At 35.1% G+C, this 21884-nt stretch overlaps 1 protein-coding gene across 2 annotated transcripts in view; it reads right to left on the reverse strand.

Moving 5' to 3' along the window:
* COL24A1 (collagen type XXIV alpha 1 chain) overlaps window positions 1-21884 on the reverse strand; it is a 421541-nt gene that overhangs the window by 310213 nt on the left and 89444 nt on the right. Inside the window, exons 9-12 of one of the 2 annotated variants that reach the window (XM_023731663.1) lie at window positions 16740-16789; window positions 15485-15529; window positions 6608-6661; window positions 3482-3526 (exon numbers count right to left, since the gene is read on the reverse strand). In XM_023731663.1, coding sequence (XP_023587431.1) covers window positions 3482-3514 — 33 coding nt within the window. In that variant the 5' untranslated portion in view covers window positions 3515-3526; window positions 6608-6661; window positions 15485-15529; window positions 16740-16789. Of the gene's footprint in view, window positions 1-3481; window positions 3527-6607; window positions 6662-15484; window positions 15530-16735; window positions 16790-21884 lie in introns of both variants that reach the window. The other variant, XM_004369122.2, reaches the window with a different exon arrangement.

Raw genomic sequence — 21884 nt, forward strand, 5'->3', positions numbered from 1 at the left:
GAGAAGGACATCATGGTTGGTAGAGTAGAAGGTCAGCAAACAAGAGGAAGACCCTCAATGAGATGGACTGACACAGTGGCTGTAATAATGGGCTTGAGCATAACAAGGATTGTGAGGATAGTGCAGGACTGGGCAGTGTTTTGTTCTGTTATACACAGGGTCACTATGAGTCGGGACCAACTCAACAGCACCTAACAAGAACAACAGAGTCTCACAAGTGTCCTCTAGTATTAATTGGCAATAAGGATTTTGACCCAATTGTGACATGTTGGAGGCGCAAAAGGGGTGAAACAAGAACTACAACACCTCAATATCCGAAAGCATAAGAACATGCATAAGGTGACTAATATGTAGTAGTAATTACAAAGAGGTCTTTAAAAATAATTATATTGATTACTACCTTATGCTGATTTCCTGAGACCAAGTATAGTTTATAATACAAGGAAGAAGAAAAAAAAAAACTCAAATGGTAACAAACTAAAACTAAAGAATAAATGAAGGTGTTAATTACTTTTTCATATTCTTTGATCCTAAAAATTCCAAATTCCTAACAAAAACAATTTTTCTACTTCAAACTAAAAGTTCTGGTTGAAAACAAACAATAACAACAAAAATCTGTGTTACAAATAACTCAGATTGTAAAAACTGAATAAACAAAATGTTTTCTTTTGGGGAAAAAGAGACTTTCTGGGAAGTAAGATTTAAATGGAAATAACTTTTAACATAAACTTTGAATTTGAACATGCCAGTACAAGGCTAAATAATAAAAAATTACCTCTTGAATAACCAAAATAGTATGTTATTTTAAAATGTGTCCATTTTCAATAGCATTCATGTAATATTTATACTGTCTAGGAGAAGACACCTCTTACTTTTAAGCCTATAATTTCATATAAAAAATACAGAAATCACTAAGTAACTTGTTTCACAACAATTTAATTCCATGCTTAGTATTCACTCGGGGAAATAAATGATCACTTGGCCAGCAGTTTGAGCGTGTAATTTATGGTAACATCTTCCCAAATCTAAGTTTAGCAATGTTACTAAGATAGTAGACAATTTGAACAGAAATTTTACTCCTCCATGCGTCTGTCCTTTATGTATATATGATATGATGTCAATAAATATACAGTTTAATATTTTTGTAAACTACCCATATGAAACACAGAACTTTATGACACAGCTAAGAAACCACTCAGCAGTCCAAAGAAACTTACCCTGATTAATAAGGACCTATTTTGGAAACCCTGGTGGCATAGTGGTTAAGAGCTACAGCTGCTAACCAAAAGGCTGGCAGTTCGAATCCACCAGGCGCTCCTTGGAAACCATCTGGGGCCATTCTACTCTGTCTTATAGGGTTGCTATGAAACGGAATTGACTTGAAGCATCAGGTTTTTAAACTTAGACTGGCACCCTGGTGGCACAGTGGTTAAAAGCTCACCTGCTAACCATATGGTCGGCAGTTCGGTAGTTCGAATCCACCAACTGCTCCTTGGAAACCCTAAGGGGCAGTTCTACTCTGTCCTATCGGGTTGCTGTGAGTAGGAATCGACTCGACGGTAATGGGTTTAAAATCAGATTTGAAGTTATTCATGCCTATCGTTGTCACTCTGTTTTGACTATTAGAGTGCTTCTTATCACACATAATACAGAAAGCAAAGTAATTTGTCTTACTAATTTCTGGCCTTAATATAAAAAACTTTAAAAATCTAAGTGTAAAATGTTACGTAAAGCTCATGGAGTTCTTTTTCACTCCAGAAGAGTCATTATTATTCTACAAATTACACGATATAATAATTATTTAAAACTGAATCATAGTGCATGTTCATAAGATTGAATACTCCTATCTATCTAATATTTGAGGAAACAAATTCATTTAAAACACAGAAAGATGAATTAAAAATAACACCATTATTCAATCAAATAGGAGTGATAATGGTAAAAAAGTACATTTTCTAATGTGATTTCTACTAATAATACATGAAATAACAAAGGATCCACACAGCCATACTGTAATGAAGTATCAATCTACACTTCTAAATAGGTCTGAAATCAGCAGAAAATTTGAAGTAACTGTCTTTGACATTTGGATAGCCAAAAGTTTCTTAGATACAGATACTTTCAATTTTGGCATTTCCCGGTTTTTGTCTTATTCTTTATGGTGACCTAGAATCCTTTAGTTCTGCCTCTGTATTTCAATATCTACTTGAAAATATAACAAATAGTATATAAAATGTAATAAATCACCAAGAGAAAATGGCCATTTAAACATTCCATGCACTTCATATTTTTCATATCAAAATGAGCAGAAATATTATACAGTGATTTTATTCTTTTACTGTTATTAAAATACTGATAAATGATCATTCTCTTCACGGAATTTTAATCATCTAAATTGAAATACAAGTATCTTATGATGTTTCATATACCTTACTAATATTTTTGCCACTTAATGTCAAAGCTATTTGAAGGTGATTATCTTGAGGAGTAAGGTAATCCTGGATTTAGATGCAAAGGAAGTGCGTTTAGTTCTTGGATTTTACCATTTGTTAACTATATGATTCTTAGCAAGTCTTTTAACATCTTTGAGTTTCAATTTTCTCAAGTATATAATGCTGATATTAATACCTACTCTTATCTATCTTCAAGGAATATTGCAAACCTCAGAGGAGGAAATGTTTTAAAAATGACTTTAATATTCTGATGAGATTTGTAATCCTTTAGCATTATCATTACAATTTTATTCATGTACACAATAATTTTAGAAATGCTGCTATGAAAAACTCAATTTTCTTCCTTATAGACTAAAGAACACTGTGTAGCACAGAATGTCTTACCCTAAAAAATGTCTTTGAGATGTACAAAGCAGAACTTCCGAAGCAAACTTGTAGTAAAAACAGTGCAAGTGGAAAGCAGGTGGCTAACTGGCTATAGTAACTCAGTCAGGACAACCTGAGGACGTTTTTCTGAACATAGTTTTCTCAGTTGTTTAATAATGGGTGCTAGATAATGTCAAAGTTTCCTTCTGTCTCTGAAATGATTATATTACCTCATGAAAAATTCACTTGCTTGATTTTTTACATGTATTATTATTAGAAGCTGAGCCAACACCTGAAGCAGGCATTTTAAAATCTTCTAAAACATACGATTGACCAGTGCTACCATTAGTGTTTTAAATTGTTCATGTATATTCTGTGACATCTTAGCTCCTTGGAATGGGGATAAGGGTTTCTTCCACTACTATATTAAATGGGTTAGAAATATTAGATTTAGTTATTTTTAAATTCTAAGTTTTCCTTTACCTTCTAGTGATTATTTGATAGCCTGTCAAAATGGCAAAAAAGAAACTCTGTTGAATAGGATGGACTGTGAATGACAACAGCAACAAAAAATACATTCATATTTTAATAGGTAAGAAATAAACATATAATTTGATTATATTGGTCTAAACTGAAGCTCAAGAAACAAGAATCAAAGTTACCTGTCTTCCCTGAAGACCCTTCTTTCCACGCATCCCAGGAATGCCCTAGATATAGAAAAATCAGAAGTAAATTATTTGTTGCATAAATGAATGAATTAGATAGTACAAATCTTTTCCTCTCAAACATCAATCAGTGGAGTATGATGAAGAGAGAAATAAATTGTTCTATGAACAGGTGTTACATTCAGAAAAGCTGCAATGTATTAGTTTAACTGAAGTTGAAACTATGGTTGCTTATCTGTGGCCCTCTTCTTTTTTCATAACAAAATGTGGATTTTATTCAGGAGTCCACCTCATCTGCACTTCTAAACCCCGGTGACAGTTTTCTGTCTAGAGGAAAACACATGACCAAAGTTGGCTCAACCAGACAAACAAGAAAGTCTCATTTTCCATACCTAAGGGACAGTACCCTCCTCTCTCTCTCTGCCTGGACATAAAAAAATAGACGTTTAGCCCTTGCATTGGCAATCTTGCAATCATAGTGGAAACCAGCCTTAACGTGAAGCCAGCATCGAGAAAGGTAAAGCAGAAACAAGGACGATGTTATCACTGAACTCGAGATCATATTGTGCTCAGATCCCACCTAACCTATGGATTTCTGGTCATGTAAGAAGCAGTAGGACATAGTACTTAAGCTTCCAGGCTTTGGAGCCAGAATACCTGTGTTCCGGCTCTGCACTTTCTACCTGTATATGGTCTTAGACAAGTTACTTTCTCTCTGTGTGTCTTATCTTCTTCATCTATAATGAAAGTAATAATAGTACCTACCTCATTGGGTTTTATAAGCATTAAAGTAGTTACTCCACATAAAGTACTTTGCATAGTGCCTTGTATATATATAGCCATTCACTAATTCATTTACTATTATAAGCATCGGTTTTAGAAATTTCCTTATTTTTAAGCCTGCTTGAGTTGGGGCTTTCTGTTACTTGAAGTCCAAAGCCTGCTAACTGATATAATCACTTTAAGATTTGTTATCATTTATAAGCCTTAGAGATTAAGAAAGGTGTTAGAACAATGTACTTGGGATTGATAGTACATAACAGATAAATTAGAAAATATCACTAGTTGAAGATGTGCATTCACTTTCAGGTCAACAGCGTTAGACAAATACTCAGCTGATGTCTCAGATTATCAGAAGAAAATTCATAGGTAACCAATAGGACTCACTGCACGAGGACTTCGTGCATCTTTATATAATAGAGCCAATCATTTTTATAAACAATAGGTTAATTTTTTTCCTCAAATTTCAGTATCTTCACTAAATCTAAGCAGAAACCTAAGGGTAGTACAGACAGAACTACAAAAGCATTTTTATTTCATACAAATATGCATATGTACAATATTAACTTCCAGAAATAACTTTTTCTTTTCATTTGTTTTTAGGAGGGACTAACATTATTATTTTCTATTTTCCTCTATTTAAATGTTTTGTAACATAATAATAATAATGACACATACTTAGCTATACCATTCATGATTTTAACGATAATTTTGATGTGGTCAAATAAAATTGGGATACGGTCTCATGACAGGCACAGTATTAGGAAGTGATCTTAATGTATTGAGACAAATATTGATATTTTTCAAATAGACTGGTCAATATTAGTGTGATTGCAGGTAATATGCCTGTTGATGGTCAGTATCAACACTGGGCTTAAGATATTTAAATCTAAGACGACAATATTGTGCGAGGACATACAACTTTGGTTTATTTATTATATCATTTCATCATTTACTAGAAATAAGTTCATGCCAAAAAGTCAGGAAAGGATTGTATCATGAGCAGAATAATTAACAATGTAAGCTAGATATACTCCTTTGGGTCAACAAAAAGCCGTTCAATTCTTTGCTTAATAAATTGTAGACACCAAAAACCAGACCCATTGCCATCAAGCTAATTTTGACCCATGGCGACCCTGTAGGACAGAATATAACCGCCCCATAGGGTTTCTAAGGCTGTAAATCTTTACTGAAGTAGACTGGTGGATTTGAACTGCTGATCTTTCCGTTAGCAGCTGAGCACTTAACCACTGTGCCACCAGGGCTCTAAACTGGATACATCATCTATTAATCTGCATCACTTAAAGGTTCAGTGGCTTAGTTGTGGCATCATGTTGAAGATACTTTTTGCTACTGAGAGAAATAACTTGTTATGTTCACCAAGAGAAAATCTTCACCTTATCCCACCTAAAATTGAACTTTTTGATTGTTACTATAGCACATTTAAATGCTTTGAATATTTCTCCTCTGTAGGGGCATTCACAAGTAATCACAAAAAATAATCATCAAAAAAAAATATGATTTAATTCTGTCATGCTTAAACCTATGTATTTTAAAAACTCATTTAGCAAATAATCTGGTTCACTTTTACTTGCAAAAATCATTTTCCAGAAATGAAAAATTTAGCCTGCACTACAGTCTTGTAATGGCAGAGATGAAATTTAAATTCTAAATACGATTTTCTAATTTCAAACTTTATGATAATGTATTAACATTGTTTAATTCTATTTTTTTAGATACTATTGATAGTCTAAATAAAGATATGCAACTAGAAATCACCGGACTGAACACCAGAGATGAAGGTAGAATGCCAGAACTCTATAACTATCTGTATTAATTTTTTAAAAAGTATAACCAACTATTTTGCAAAGATTCCATCTTTATTCATAAGTACCTACATTTATGAACAGCTGTTTTCCATTATTAAATTAAGCAAAAGTATATCTTATAAGGCTAAATTCTTTACTGTGCATTCAAATGCAAAATACAAGACCTGTTAATAACATCATGGGACAAAGGAGTTTACACTCAACGAGTAACGAATTACAAATAAAATTTTAATGAGTAGATGTTTTAATATTTCAATTTGTATTCCTCTCAAATTTGATTAAAAATATAACATCTAACCATATATATTTGTATCTCATTTCATCTTTATAACAAAATTCAGTAAAATTCAAGAAAATGTGATTATATTTCTAGCAGCTGATGTTATACTTGGCCTGCTTTAGTCAATAAGATTACCTGCCTGCCTCCTGTTACATCTGGGTTTAAGACCCTGTTGCACATCATTATCACAAATATATCACTTTAGAAAATAAAATTTTAAGGAAATGGACTTACTCTTTCTCCTTCAGGTCCTAGTTGTCCTACTTCTCCAGGAAAGCCAATGAAACCCTTAAAACAAGCAAATAATCTTTGTATTATTTCATTAGAATATTCACCCTATAAGCAATTCTAAATAGGGATATTTAAATTTTATTCATAGTAATACAAAATCATAAATTTAAAGGTATGAATAGGAAAGACTTCCCCTCACCTTACTGCTCTTCTCCCAGAAGTTACAGATAATCTTTTTATTTAAAAAAAAGTTCAGGGAATGTAACTTAAGACATGTGGCTAATAAAAATCAACAAGACCAAACCCTTTTATTCACTGGAATTTAGAGTGGGTAGAAAATATATGTATACAATTAACTAAAATGTAAGACGGAATGATGTATCAAAAGAATATAAGAAGTACAGAGAAAGAAGAGATTAATTCCAATGTGGTAGGAAGTAAAGGCATCAAAGAAGATTTCAAAGGAGATTGGCAATTGAATTAGGCCTTAGAATGTAGGTAAAATCTTGATAAGCAGAGGGTGGAGAAAGAACACACCAAGCAGAGCAATTAGAGTAAGCAGAGACATAATAGAGAGTTCAGGGAGTGTTTGTAAATGATAACTGATCACATTTTAGGTGTAAGATGCTTTGGAGAAGACCAAAGACCCATCCTGCCCTCATGAAGAGTCCAATCTGGTCTGAGAAACTATGGATATATTTAAATAACAATGCAAGGTGTTCATCTTAAAGTACTTTAAACATATTTCACCTGTTGCAAATAATAACCTGTTTCATCAATTTAATAGATAAAGTGGCAGATAGTTTTGGGGCTAGATTAAGGGACACCTTAAATTTCAGTGTAAGAATTTTAGACTTTATATTTTAGACAACTGGAAGTTATTGACTTTGAAGGAATATGCCAGTGCTCTGATGTTAAATTCTATTTCTGAAATATTAATCTGTTGACAGGATGCAGAATACATCAGAGACAGGAAACAATGAATATAGGAAAACCAGTTAAAAGGCTCTTTCAATGGTCCAAGTTTGAAGAAATATGAGTCTGGATCATTGATTCAACAAACATTACTTTATTGCCCATTGCGTGCTAAATCCTAGCGTGTTATGGATTGAATTGGGTCCCTTCAAAATATGTGTTGGAATTCTAACCCTTGTTTCTGTGGATATAATCCTGGTTTTGTTCTTTGTTATGTTAATGAAGTCATACGAATGTAGGGTGTGTCCTAAACCTGATCACTTCTGCGCTATATATAAAGCAGCACAGACACCAGGACATGCAGACACAGGAGGAAGGTAAACTATCTGATTGACTATGGAGGCAGATGAATCTGTAAGTCCAGGAACTCAAGGATTGCCTAGACAGTACTAGAAGTTAAAACAGATAAAGAAGGACCTTCTCCTAAAGCCACATCCCGTATTCAGACTTCTAGGCTCCTGAACTAACAGAAAATAAATTTCACTTCTTTAAAGCCACCCGTTTGTATTATTCCTGTGATAGCAGCTCTAGTTAACTAAGACATGGGATTATAAAGATGAATACAAAAATCAGTGCCTTCAGGAAATGTATACTTTATTAGGAAAGAGGGTCATATGAATAATTGTAATGTTATATGATAACTGTCATACTAGGAATACAAGATGCAATAGAAACTTTGGGAGCAGGATGACCAACTTTGCCTAGAAGGAAGATTTAGGGAAGCTCTACAGAGGAGGCAAGCTTTGAGCTGAATCTTGAAGGAAAGGAAGGACATTCCAGAAGGGGCTAATAAAATGTCCTCAATCAATCAACAGGAATGAAATTAACATGGCATTTTCAAAAATTTAAAAATAGCTCTATATGTTTGGTGAACAAAAGGAAGGGTTGGAAAGGGTAGCAGGGACCAGAAAGTGAAGGGTCTTTTATGCCATGATACAAAGTGTATAATTTATACTATGATCCATTAAAATATTTTAGACATAGTTTTGATTATGATCAAATTTCCAAGTTTAGAAAATTCACTTGGATTATATGGGTCAACAGGTCTTGGTATCTGATTCAAAGGACCAAGGCAAAGGTGACTCTAAGGCTTATGGTAAAATTGGTAGGCAAACGATAACCACTGGCAGAAATATGGAAAATAGGGAAGCTGGATGTGGAGGAAAGAGGATGAGTTTCGTTAGTCATATATATATTTTAATACATACTACTGGAGTTCTGTGGTGATGCTGAAGCATTCAAATGTACCTTTCTTAGCTGAGAATTAGAGATGTGGAGCTCACAGAAAGAGCTCATAGAAACAGATAAGATTTCAGGGTGAGATGAGTCTGAGGCCTTAAAAGTAGACTAAAAACAAAAAATTATCACCGAATCAGAGAGTAGGTGAAATGGGGGTACAAAAAGAAAAATAACTTTATGGATACAGAGAAAAGCCAATGTATAAAAGAATTTGAAGGAGAGATACAGAGAAGACATTTTGATTAACTTCTAAATGAAGGCTGCTTATTTTGAGAATGGGTGACTTTTCAGAGAAAATGCTTCTATACACTAAGAAAGAATTCAGGTGTTAAGAGGGTAAATGTCTCAGGAATCATTTCTAGGTTGTATGGAATGAGAACCTTGAAAGAGATTTATTTCCAGAGGGTGAAAGCTAGTTCAGTGTTGTCATAGTATAAGAAGCATGATTTTTTGACAAGGAAAAACACCTTTAAAATTCCCTTATGTTCTACAGATTGTATGAACAAACAAACAAAATAATTTCTTTCCTTTAACTCAACTGTAATAAAGTGAAACATCTATAATTTGCCTGCTTGAAAGCTAAGCAGCTGGAAAAATTTGTTTTTAATGATGCACACAAAAGTATTTCTGATACCTATATATTCAGGATTATGATGACAAACTGCATAATTTTCAGAAACATCAGCAACAAATGACATACAGTTTAAAAACAGCTAATTTTTATTTTAATATATACTACTGGAGTTTTGTTTATAAATAAAAGGAACAGACACCCTAATGGGTGTACATTTATTGATGAACTAAGTAGCCAACTGCGATCTCAAGAGCTGTAAAGTGAGATGTCTATTCAATACAGCATCTACAGGGTAAAACCTCAACATTAAACACTAAAGATTTTCAAGAGAACAATGCTATGAGTATTTACTTAGATGTTTCACAAAGGTTTCTTGATAATTATGATAAATAATTGTCAGCAGCACTCACCAAAGAAATCACAAAGGGTTGTGGTCATTTGCAAAATATCACCACTAAACTACAGTTTAGTGTATAATGAAACAAAGAGCATAAAAAAAGAAAAATAATAACATAGATATTTTTGCTTTTTGGACTGAAGGTTGTAGATCAGTTAGAGGCAATTTGTGCTACCTGCAGGGCTACCAATAGCTAAGGAAAGTTCCTGCACACTTCTACTTTTTGAGGAACTTAGCATACTATTACACAAAGAAATGCCAAATAAGGTTACAAAAGTATGGTTTATTTTAAACGTTTAAAAAGTAATTCTCTCGACACCAAAAATATAATCAAATAACTCTGCCAGTCAAAAGATTAATTTATCACAGGATTCATAAAAAAAATTAATAGCGAATAACATGTGGTATAGTCCAGTAATAGAACACAAACTAAATGAAAAACATCTTATAATCCTGTCAGTTTTTTTCTATGATTTTTGTCTTTTAAAACTACATTTGGAATTAATGTCAAAAGTCTGTGAACGTGAGACCTGGGAAAATGGCCCTCCTGGTTCCCCCTAAATGAAAATTTATAAGATAAAATATTTGGAAATGTATTTATAATCTATAAATTTCTATACAAAAACTAGTTGTTTATTATTTTGTTATAATCTGTTAAAATGACTACAGACTTAAATCAATCAGAAATAATAATAGATCCATTTAAAAAATAAAGAAAAAAATAGATGCTGTTATCAAGTTGGACATCAGAACCTAAAAGTACAAACTTAAAATGGTTACAACCTAAACAACAATTTCCAATACATATGGGAAAAGAGCACAATAAAACAGTATACAATAAAGTACAAAAATGATAAAAAGAACTTAGAGAGGTTACATGGATCACTGAAGCAAGATGAGAAAATGTGATCAGAGTAAACTGCACGGTGGCATAGTGGTTAAGAGCTACGGCTGCTAACCAAAAGGTCTACAGTTCGAATCTGCCAAGCGCTCCTTGGAAACCGAATGGGGCAGTTCTACTCTACCCTGTAGGGTCGCCATGAGTCGGAATCGACTCAACGGCAATGGGTTTGGTTTTTTGGTTTTGACACAGCACCAAATGTATCTTGCATACACATCCTGGGAGTTATTAGCTCATGCACTAAAGAAACTTCCAAATTATACTATTGATAGTATTCACCTGTTGTTGTTAGGTGCCATCGAGTCGGTTCCAACTCACAGCGACCCTATGTACAAAAGAACGAAACACTGCCCGGTCTTGCACCACCTTCACAATCGTTGTTGTACTGAACTCATTGTTGAAACCACTGTATCAATCCATCTCGTTGAGAGTTTTGCTCTTATTCGCTGATCCTCTAGTTTACCAAGCATGCTGTCTTTCTCCAGGGACTGATCCCTCCTGATAACACATCCAAAGTATGTGAGACACAGTCTCGCCATACTTGCTTCTAAGGATCATTCTGGTAGTACGTCTTCCAAGACAGATTAGTTCGTTATTTTGGTAGTCCATGGTATATTCAATATTCTTCAGCAACACCACAATTCAAAGGCATTGATTCTTCTTGGGTCTTCCTTATTCATTGGTCAGCTTTTGCATGCATTATGAGGCAATCAAAAACACCATGGCTTGGGGCAGGTACACCGTAGTCTTCAAGGCGACATCCTTGCTTGTCAACACTTTAAAGAGGTCTTTTGCAGCAGATTTGCCCAATGCAATGGGTCGTTTGATTTCTTGACTGCTGCTTCCATGGGTGCTGACTGTGCATCCAAGTAAAATGAAATCCTTGACAACTTCAGTCTTTTCTCCATTTATCATGATGTTGCTTATTGATCCACTTGTGAGGATTTTTGTTTTCTTTATATTGAAGTGTAATCCATACTGAAGGTTATGGTCTTTGATTTTCATCAGTAAGTGCTTTAAGTCCTCTTTCAGCAAGTAAGGTTGTGTCATCTGCATAATGCAGGTTGTTAATGAGTCTTCCTCCAATCCTGATGCTGTGTTCTTCATATAGTCCAGCTTCTCAGATTATTTGTTCAGCATACAGATTGAATAAGTATGGTGAAAGGATACAACCCTGACGCACACATTTCCTGACTTGAAACCACCCAGTAGCCCCTTGTTCTGTTCAAATGGCTGCCTATTGATCTATGTACAGGTTCCTCATGGGCATAATTAAGTGTTCTTGAATTCCCATTCTTTGCAATGTTATCCATAATTTGCCATGACCCACACAATCAAATGTCTTTGCATAGTCAATAAAACACAGGTAAACACCTTTCTGCTATTCTCTGCTTTTAGCCAACATCCATTTAACAACAGCAATGATATCCCTGGTTCCACGTCCTCTTCCGAATTCAGCTTGAATTTCTGGCAGTTCCCTGTCTATATAGTGCTGCAACTGCTTTTGAATACTCTTCAGCAAAATTTTACTGGTGTGTGATATTAATGATATTGTTCGATAATTTCTGCATTTGGTTGGATCACCTTTCTTTGGAATAGGCACAAATAGGTATCCTTTCCATTCGGTTGGGCAGGTAGCTGTCTTCCAAATTTCTTGGCATAGACAAGTGAGCACTTCCAGTGCTCCATCCATTTGTTGAAACATCTCTATTGGTATTGTGTCAGTTCCTGGAACCTTATTTTTCGCCAGTGCCTTCAGTGCAGCTTGGACTTCTTCCTTCAGTACCATCGGTTCCTGATCAGATGCTACCTCCTGAAATGGCTGAACATCGACCAATTCTTTTTGGTATAGTGACTCTGTATTTCTTCCCTCTTCCTTTGATGTTTCCTGCGTCATTTAATATTTTCCCTGTAGAATCCTTCACTATTTCAACTTGAGGCTTGAATTTTTTCTTCAGTTCTTTCAGCTTGAGAAATGCCGAGCATGTTCTTCCCTTTTGGTTTTCTAACTCCATGTCTTTGCACTTGTCATTATAATACTTTACTTTGTCTTCTCAAGCCGCACTTTGAAATCTTCTGTTCAGCTCTTTCACTTCATCATTTCTTCCTTTGTTTAGCTACTTGACATTTAACAGCAAGTTTCGTAGTCTCATCTGACATCCGCTTTGTCTTTTCTTTCTTTCCTGTCTTTTTAACGACCTCTTGCTTTCTTCATGTATGATGTCCTAGATGTCAGTACACAACTTGTCTAGTGTTCGGTCATTAGTGTTCAATGTGTCAAATCTATTCTTGAGATGGTCTCAAGAATGTTAAGAACGTTAGCCTCATTTAATTCTCACAATTACTTGAGAGGTAAGTTTCAACATCACTCTTTAAGAAAAATGAAGCACAGAGGGGATGAACAACTCATCTAAAGTCACAAAATTAGTAAAACAGGGGTTTAAAAAAAAAAAAAAAGCCTGTCTGAATATAAAGCCCATGCTGCTTCCTGAATCACGCAGACATGTGTTTCAGTGCAGTTTCTAATAAAAATGCATGACTTTTCCCCATAATAATTTTACTTAATGCAGGAGTAGAGGCAGCATGGGAGAGTGGAAAGAGTACAGAGCTAAAGGTGAAGACTTTGGTTCTAGTTCTAGCCAGCTATAACTTTGGCAAATCACTTAAATTCCTTGTTGTTAGGTGCCGTCGAGTCAGTTCCAACTCATAGTGACCCTGCGTACAACAGAACGAAACACTGCCCAGTTCTGTGCCATCCTTATAATCATTGTCCTGTTTGAGCCCATTGTTGCAGCCACTGTGTCATTCCATCTTGTCGAGGGTCTTCCTCTTTTTTGCTGACCCTGTACTTGACCAAGCATGATGTCTTTCTCCAGGGACTAGTCCCCCTGACAACATGCACAAAGTACATGAAACAAAGTCTCACCATGCTCGCTTCCAAGGAGCACTCTGGCTGCACTTCTTCTAAGACAGATTTGTTCGTTCTTCTGGCAGTCCATGGTATATTCGATATTCTTCACCAGCACCATAATTCAAAGGCATCAATTCTTTTTCAGTCTTCCTTATTCATTGTCCAACTTGTGCATGCATATGAGGTGACTGAAAATACCATGGCTTGAGTCAGGCGTACCATAGTTCTCAAAGTGACATCTTTGTTTTTTAACACTTTAAAGAGGTCCTTTGCAGCAGATTCACACAATGCAATATGTCGTACGATTTCTTGACTACTTCTTCCATGGGCTTTGATTGTGGAACGTAAAATGAAATCCTTGACGTCAATGTTTTCTTCATTTATCATGACATTGCTTATTGGTCCAGTTGTGAGAATTTTTGTTTTCTTTTTGTTGAGGTGTAATCCATACTGAGGGCTATAGTCTTTGATCTTCATCAGTAAGTGCTTCAAGTCCTCTTCACTTTCAGCAAGCAAAGTTGTGTCATCTGCGTATCACAGGTTGTTAATGAGTCTTCCACCAATCCTGATGCCACATACTTCATATAGTCCAGCTTCTCAGATTATTTGCTCAGCATACAGACTGAATAGGAACGGTGAAAGGATGAACCCCTGATGTACACCCTTCTTGATTTTAAACCATGCGGTATCCCCTTGCTCTGTTCTAACAACTGCCTCTTGCTGTATGAGTGAGCACAATTAAGCGTTCTGGAATTCCCATTCTTCACAATGTTATCCATAGTTTGTTATGATCCACAGAGTCGAATGCGTTTGTATTATCATTAAAACCCAGGTATTTTCTGGTGTTCTCTTTAGCTTACTATTTTCTCATTTGTAAAATGGGGATGATATACCTGTTCTCCCACCTCACAAAACTGATAGTAAAATAAAAGAATATATATGAAAGTATTTAAAATATTAAAGAGTTCTTGACGTCAAGAATCGATATAGCACATACTGTTTAAATACTTGATGCTTTACTTATTTCTGAAAGGCATTTTAGATAGGAGACTCTGGGTGTTGCAAACAGTTCACGTGCTTGGCTGCTAACTGAAAGGTTGGAGGTTCAAGTCCACCCAGAGGCTCCCCGGAAGAAAGGTCTGGTGATATATTTCCAAAAAATCAACCACTGAAATCCTTATGGAGTACTGTTCTACTCTGATACGGGATGTCATGATTTAGAATCGACTCAATGACAACTGGTGGTGGTGGATTTTAGATAATTTAAGGCACAGCTGTAGACTCTGGTTTACTTTTACTAATTTTTCCTGGACCCAACTTTAACTTTAATTTGCAGCACACTATATAACATGAATGTCACAGCAATTTTGTTTACTCCCTTAGTGATGAAAAATGGCTAATGATTACTTTAATGGTTTTGAAATCCAAATGTGTGGTTCTTGATTTAAGCTTATTTCCTTCTTCTTAGATATTTCTTTACTCTTGATAGTTTTTCTAGCATAAAATTATCTTCATCTTGAACTAATGTAAATTTATTCTTTTTTTTTTATCATGACCTTTTAGGTCTGTATGTATTCATGTTTAAATAATACTTGAAATGCTTATAGAATGTCTTCTAACATGTTGGACATCATGCTAGGGGTTGGAAATTAATTGAAAGGAAGGCTACAAAACCTACACTGTAATACTCCTTTCTGTAAGCATAAAAGTGAAAGTAACTATTAAACAAGTGTTTACTTCTTTTCAAGAAAAACCTGTATAAAATTCTAAGCTCCTAAGAAAGTAAAGCTTCTAAGAAAATGTGAAAAAGAATAAACATTTTGTATATTTCATTGTACTTTTATGCAAGTATGCTTAACAAAATTATAAAAATGCTTACTTACTCTTACACCTTTAGGACCTGGATTACCTTCTGGTCCAGCTAAACCCTAGTGTGAACAAAAGATACCTTCATCATGTTACAGTACTTTCTAAAGAGTAGTTAATAAATAGATTAAAGGAGAATATAAAGAGATATTGCTTTCACAACTATAAAAATAAGTACTCTCTATACGTAATGATGATTATAAATTTTCAGGGAATTCTAGAATTTCAGAACCAAAAGAGGTGTTGCATATAATCTATATGCAAATATATTTTAAATATGTAGATAAAACAGATCAACACACATTGTCAGATGCAAAGAAATTTTTTTTTCATTAAAGTATTTCTCATTTGGGAACTATCTGCTCTTTTAAAACTCTTGTAATTAACTTATTCTAAAAGTTATTTCCTCAATTTCCTATAAATTTTTAAAAAATGAATACATTTTTAACCTCAGATCAATGCCTTTATGTTTACATATTTATATTTTGTGCTCTTCAGATAACATATATACCACTTTATGCTAAGACAATGATATATAACATCTCCAGGTATCTTTAATGGCCTAAAAAAAATTAATTTTGTTAACAAAAGATTATTTTTTGGCAGTTTTATTTCCCTCATTCTGGAGAATTAAAAAAATATTATAGTTTTCTAGTATACTAATGAATAATTAATTTCAGGGCAATCAATTCATAAAAACCTAGAAAAGCAAAATTTGCCCTATTATTAGTCTACATGAAATAGAGAAAATCAGAAATTATAGGGAAATAAAATATGAAATGAATAAAATGAATTGCCAAAGCAGTACACAAATGCCTGAATTCAATTCAGATAAAAGTATTTGGTAGTGGTATATGTAGCATTGCCAACTGTTTCCAAGTTTTTATAACTGTGTTATTTTAAAATAATGCTTATTATAGAGTCTTAACTCTTAACTCTGATTTCATTTTAGTCAGTGGCAGTGTTGTAAAACGAGCAGCAGGGCTGTTTTAACATCTTACTAGATCTCAGGGCACTTTAACTCGAAGGCTCTACTGTATCACATCAAACGTTAAAAAACCCTACTCTCATTTTAATACAACTCTTCGCAGCAAAATTTTTGAAAGGATTTTTTACAAATTTTATTTTAAAATTATTTAGCTATAAGTAATTCATTATTAATAAAAATAAACCAATTTATCATTTGAACATTAATTCTCAAAATCAGAACATACAATGTATTAATGAAGAGGGACATAAAAGGGGAAGTACAAATGCAGTTACTGCACCTGCCTGCCAGGGTAACCAGGTGAACCAATATTACCAGCGAGTCCTGGAATTCCCTGAAACGAAAAATAAAATAAATAAAACAATACAACAAAGTCAAAAGAAGTCCAAGGAAACATGTTTGGTGTATTTATAATACTCAAGTTTGGAAAAAATTTCTGCTCATACAAATACTAAGAGTCTTATACGTTGTTTATATGACTGAATCCGTGTAGTTGAAGTAGGCCAAAATTACTAAATAAAATATATAAAACTGTTAGATTAAGGACCTAGATGATATATTGATCATAAATGATGATAAATGTTGGATGGAAAAGTCCAGTGCTACATAACTGAAGACATTTATTGTAGAGGGAGAGTTGGTATATTTCTTAACAACCAGTATCCTTTTGGACTGAATTACTTCTTGTTTCAATCACTCTGAAATACTCCTTAACTATCTGAGCATAAGCCCCAGAAAGCTAAAAGCTCAGTGAACTTCAACACTAACCTTTAGTTCCATTATAAGATAAATTTATTCTTACAGAATGTCTGGTTAAGTAAATAGATATTAGATGATAAATACCTTTATTATAACATGGGTCTATCTGAAAATTTATCTAGTAACTTTGAAAGGTAAGCCTATTTGGAATTGGTAACTTTGCATTCTTGATTTAAAACAAGGTCTGCTCAAGCAAGGCTGAGAGATGGAGGCTCAAAGGCATAAGAAAGGAAACTTGCTGCAGAACTAGGCAGAAAAGTGAGAAGAAATATACCTCTATTTTTTTCTTTTATTTCCTTTCTTCCTTCATTGATACATTATTCCTTCATGCATTCATCAGTTTATTGAGGGTGTAGTTCTATTAAATGATTCTTGAACCAAAGGAATGCTAACGGAATGTGTGTTGAGCTGCCTTGACTTAACCTCAAATGGTGACAGCAGTGGTAAGTTTTATAGATTCCTTATTTATGTAAAATTAATTTCCTACTTGTAGTTTGTAACAGAGATAATAAACGAGACTAAAATTGTGTTCCTCTACTATGATGGAGGTAATCAATTTAAATACAGGAACACTAGAACTTCTAAAATGTTGGAAGCTCTAGAATAAGAACGGAGTCCCTGGGTGGTGCAAATGACTAATGTGCTCGGCTGCTAACCGAAAAGTTGATGGTTTAAGGCCATTCAGAGGTACCTTGGAAGAAAGATCTGGAGATCTACTTTCAAAAAACTGGCCATTATCTCCACCAGACTGAGTCCAGTACAGCTAGATGGTGCCCGACTACCATCACTGATTGCTCTGACCGGGATCACAACAGAGGGTTCTGGACAGAGCTGGAGAAGGATGTAGAACAAAATTCTAACACGCAAAAAAAAGACCAGATTTACTGGCCTGACAGAGACTGAGGAAACCTCGACAGTATGGCCCTCGGACACCCTTTTCGCTCAGTGGTGAAGTCACTCCCAAGGTTCACCGTTCAGCCGGGGATCCGACAGCCCCATAAAACAAAACGGGACTAATGAGGCACAGCAGTCCAGGGACAAGGACTAGCAGGCAGAAGGGGACAGGAAACCTGGTGATAGGGAACACAAGGTTGAGTAAGAACATAAATAGTGGGGTTCTTAACCACTGTCTTAGGGCAATATATATACTGTTTAATGGGAAACTATTTTGTTCTGTAAACCCTCATCTAAAGTGAGAATAGCAGTCTAACTGGAAGAACATAATTGACGTAACTGAATTGTACATGTAGAAATTTTTGAAATGGTGTATCTTTGGCTATGTATATTTTCACCAAAAATAAAAAAACAGAAAAAGGTCCTCCAAGGCCAAGAAGGGAGCATGTTGACATGTCGTGGGGTTGTTAACCAATGTCATAAAACAATATGTGTTCTGACTGTTTAATCAGAAACTATTTGTTCTGTAAACCTTCACCCAAAGTACAATAAAAAAAAAAAATTGGCCATTAAAAACCTTACTGGCATAGTTCTACTCTGACACATGGGGTTGCCATGAGTTGGAGTCAACTCAAAGGCAACTAGTACTTATAGAGAAAGAACAGGCCAAGGAAAAGGCAAATTGAGGATTCTATTAGACATATAACAGAGCCCTGGTAGCACAGTGGTTAAGAGCTCGGTTGCTAACCAAAAGGTCAGCAGCTCTGTGGAGACCATGGTCTCAGGGAACATTTAGCTCAATTGGCATAACACACTTTATAAAGAAAATGTTCTACATTCTACCTTGGTGAGTAGCGTCCGAGGTCTTAAAAGCCTGTGAGCAGCCATCTAACATACTACACTCGACTTACCCCTTCAAGAGCAAGGGAGAATGAAGAAAACAAGATACAAGGGAAAGATTAGTCCAACGAGCTAATGGACCACAACTACCATGGCCTCCACCAGACTGAGTTCAGTACAACTTGATGGTGCCCGGCTACCACCACTGACTGCTCTGACCAGGATCACACCAGAGGGTCCCGGACAGAGCTGGAGAAAAATGTACAACAAAATTCTAACTCACAAAAAAACACCAGGCTGACTGGCCTGACAGAGACTGGAGAAACCCCGAGAGTATGGCCCCCGGACACCCTTTTAGCTCAGTAATGAAGTCACTCCCGAGGTTCACCCTTCAGCCAAAGATTAGACAGCCCCATAAAACAAAACAAGACTAATGGGGCACAACAGTCCAGGGACAAGGACTAGAAGGCAGGAGGGGACACGAAAGCTGGTAATAGGGAACCCAAGGTTGAGAAGGGACAGTGTTGACAAGTCATGGGCTTATTAACCATTGTCATAAAACAGTATGTGTACTAACTGTTTAATGAGAAACTATTTGTTCTGTAAACCTTCATCTAAAGTACAAAAAAAGAAAAAAAAGAAAAGGTCAGCAACTCAAATTCACCAGCTGCTCCTTGGAAACCCTATGAGGCAGTTCTGCTCTGTCCTATAGGGTCGCTGTGAGTCGGAATTGACAGCAATGGGTTTTTATTAGACAGCTATGTCTTTCTACTTTTTCAGAATCTATCTCTCAATTTTGTTCTCTCTCATTTTTCTCCTTGCCCCAACAATTACAATTCACCAATTTACTGAGCACTTTTGCTGTGTCCACCACTATGCCAAGCACTTTACATTATATGTATATATGACTATATATATGGGGTAGGTATTATCTTCCCCATTCTACATTTGAAGAGAGGTTATGAAACTTGCCCAAGGTGCCACAGTAAGTACAAAGTGTATATGACAATTTAACAGAATGTGAATAGACAATGTCTTTCTTTTACTTGTGTGAGATAATTATCCTATAAATTTCAGAAACCATATTTGTGTACTAAATATTACTTTATTAATACCACATATATATAATAGTTTATTCCTCTAATAACATTTATTGAGCACTTGTCATGTGCCAGGCACTATTTCAAGTATTTTATATGTACTATCTTATTTAATCTGCTTGACAATCCTATAACGTAGGTATCATTATCCTTATTTTACGGATGAAAAAAATGAGAGACATAAAGTGTTTAAGTAAATGTTTAAGTATTTAAGTAACCTAGTAAGTGGGAAGCCAGAATTTATATCAGCAAGTCCAACTCCAGAGACCACCATTCAGAACTGCTGCCCTACTGTGTGAAGCGCAAATAGCTCCCAATAGCACTCTAGGGAAAAGTCTTAATTATGAGATTTGTTCCAACCTATTTATAGCTGCCTTCCCCTATGCTCCATCCTATTCCAAAATACACAGGTCTGTATCCAGACATTCACAAAATCTTATGTTTGCGTATGCCAGTAGGAAGGAATGAAACAAATTAAAAAGGCTGTTTTCACCCCGTAGGTCACTATCTATCTTGCTAACGTCAACCACCATCCCTTTCCCATTTCTTTCCTAGCCAAATTAGGTTAATCAACCTTAATAAAATCAAATCTGTGGCTAGGACAAAGGAAAATCAGATTTTGAATGGACTCTCAAAAAGAGTGTTAAGACAACATACAGAGATCTAACACATTCTGGCTGCACAGAGAAAGACACAAAAGAACTGCACTTGATATCTAGTTTCTGCTCTACCAGAAGAGAGCTAAGCACAGTAAACAAGTAAGCCTTCAGCATAGTCTTTATATGGCATAAACATATTCTGAGCCAACCACACCCTAAAATCACTGTGACAACCACAGAAATGCAAAAGAAACTCAAACTAAGATTCAATTCACTTTCCACTTAAAAATGGTAAAAAAGAAAAAGAAAAAAAAGTTGGCCCACTCAGATTCGTAGTTTGGATGGTGAAGAGACACACAAAGTTATATCACTAGGCCCTTGAGAAATTAGGAAGGAAAGCCCGTCTCAGTCCCACTTCTTACTCTACACATTCAAGCACATGCTCTCAGTCAGTCAGACCTCATCTGGAACCCCAGCATTGCTACTGAGGGTCCTCTCCATACCTCACCAGTAAAGCAGAGTAATAATAATACCTATGTCATAGGATCATTGTGGGCAGAAAATAAAACAATGTGTTGTAAAATACATGTGGAGGTAACTGCAATAACTCTGAGTGTTGCTGAGCATTCAATTAGTTAACATGTAAAATAGTCAATAAATAATTATACTAATTGTAGTTGTGGCTAACAGTAGTATTGTTTGGCAAATGTTTGCTGGCCACTTTAGATATTTACAAATTTCCTAGAAATGAATATCACTTAATAAATCAATCATGTGCCACTTAATGTCTGCAGCGTCTTCACAGTTAAAATGCAGAATGATTTTGGTTGTTTCTCAAAGTTATCACGAAGTTCACCTCTCTTTTTTCTGGATACAAATAAAATAGAAAGCAAAAACTGACTCCCAAATACATTTTGCAACCTTTAAAACCGAGGTGTAGCTCTTCTAAAAAGAAGAACAATAACATGTATACTAACAAAACGAGGTTATAGAGCAGTTGTGAGAGAGTTTGTCAGTACCGACACATAGTCAATTTTTCACCTCCTTGTGAAAAATCAGGTTTTCTTCACTGGAATCCATTTATTTATGGAAAACAGTATTCTAGGGATTTTTTTTTTTTTTTTAATTTCTCCAGGAACTAATTCCTCCCAACCTTCTCATTTTCTTCCCAAAATGCTCAAATGCTTTTCAGCATTTGTTTGATCTTCAGGAAACTGAGATTGTACCTGCTATAGAC

The sequence above is a fragment of the Trichechus manatus genome, unplaced genomic scaffold, assembly GCF_000243295.1.
Source record: "Trichechus manatus latirostris isolate Lorelei unplaced genomic scaffold, TriManLat1.0 scaffold00003, whole genome shotgun sequence".
NCBI lineage: Eukaryota > Metazoa > Chordata > Mammalia > Sirenia > Trichechidae > Trichechus > Trichechus manatus.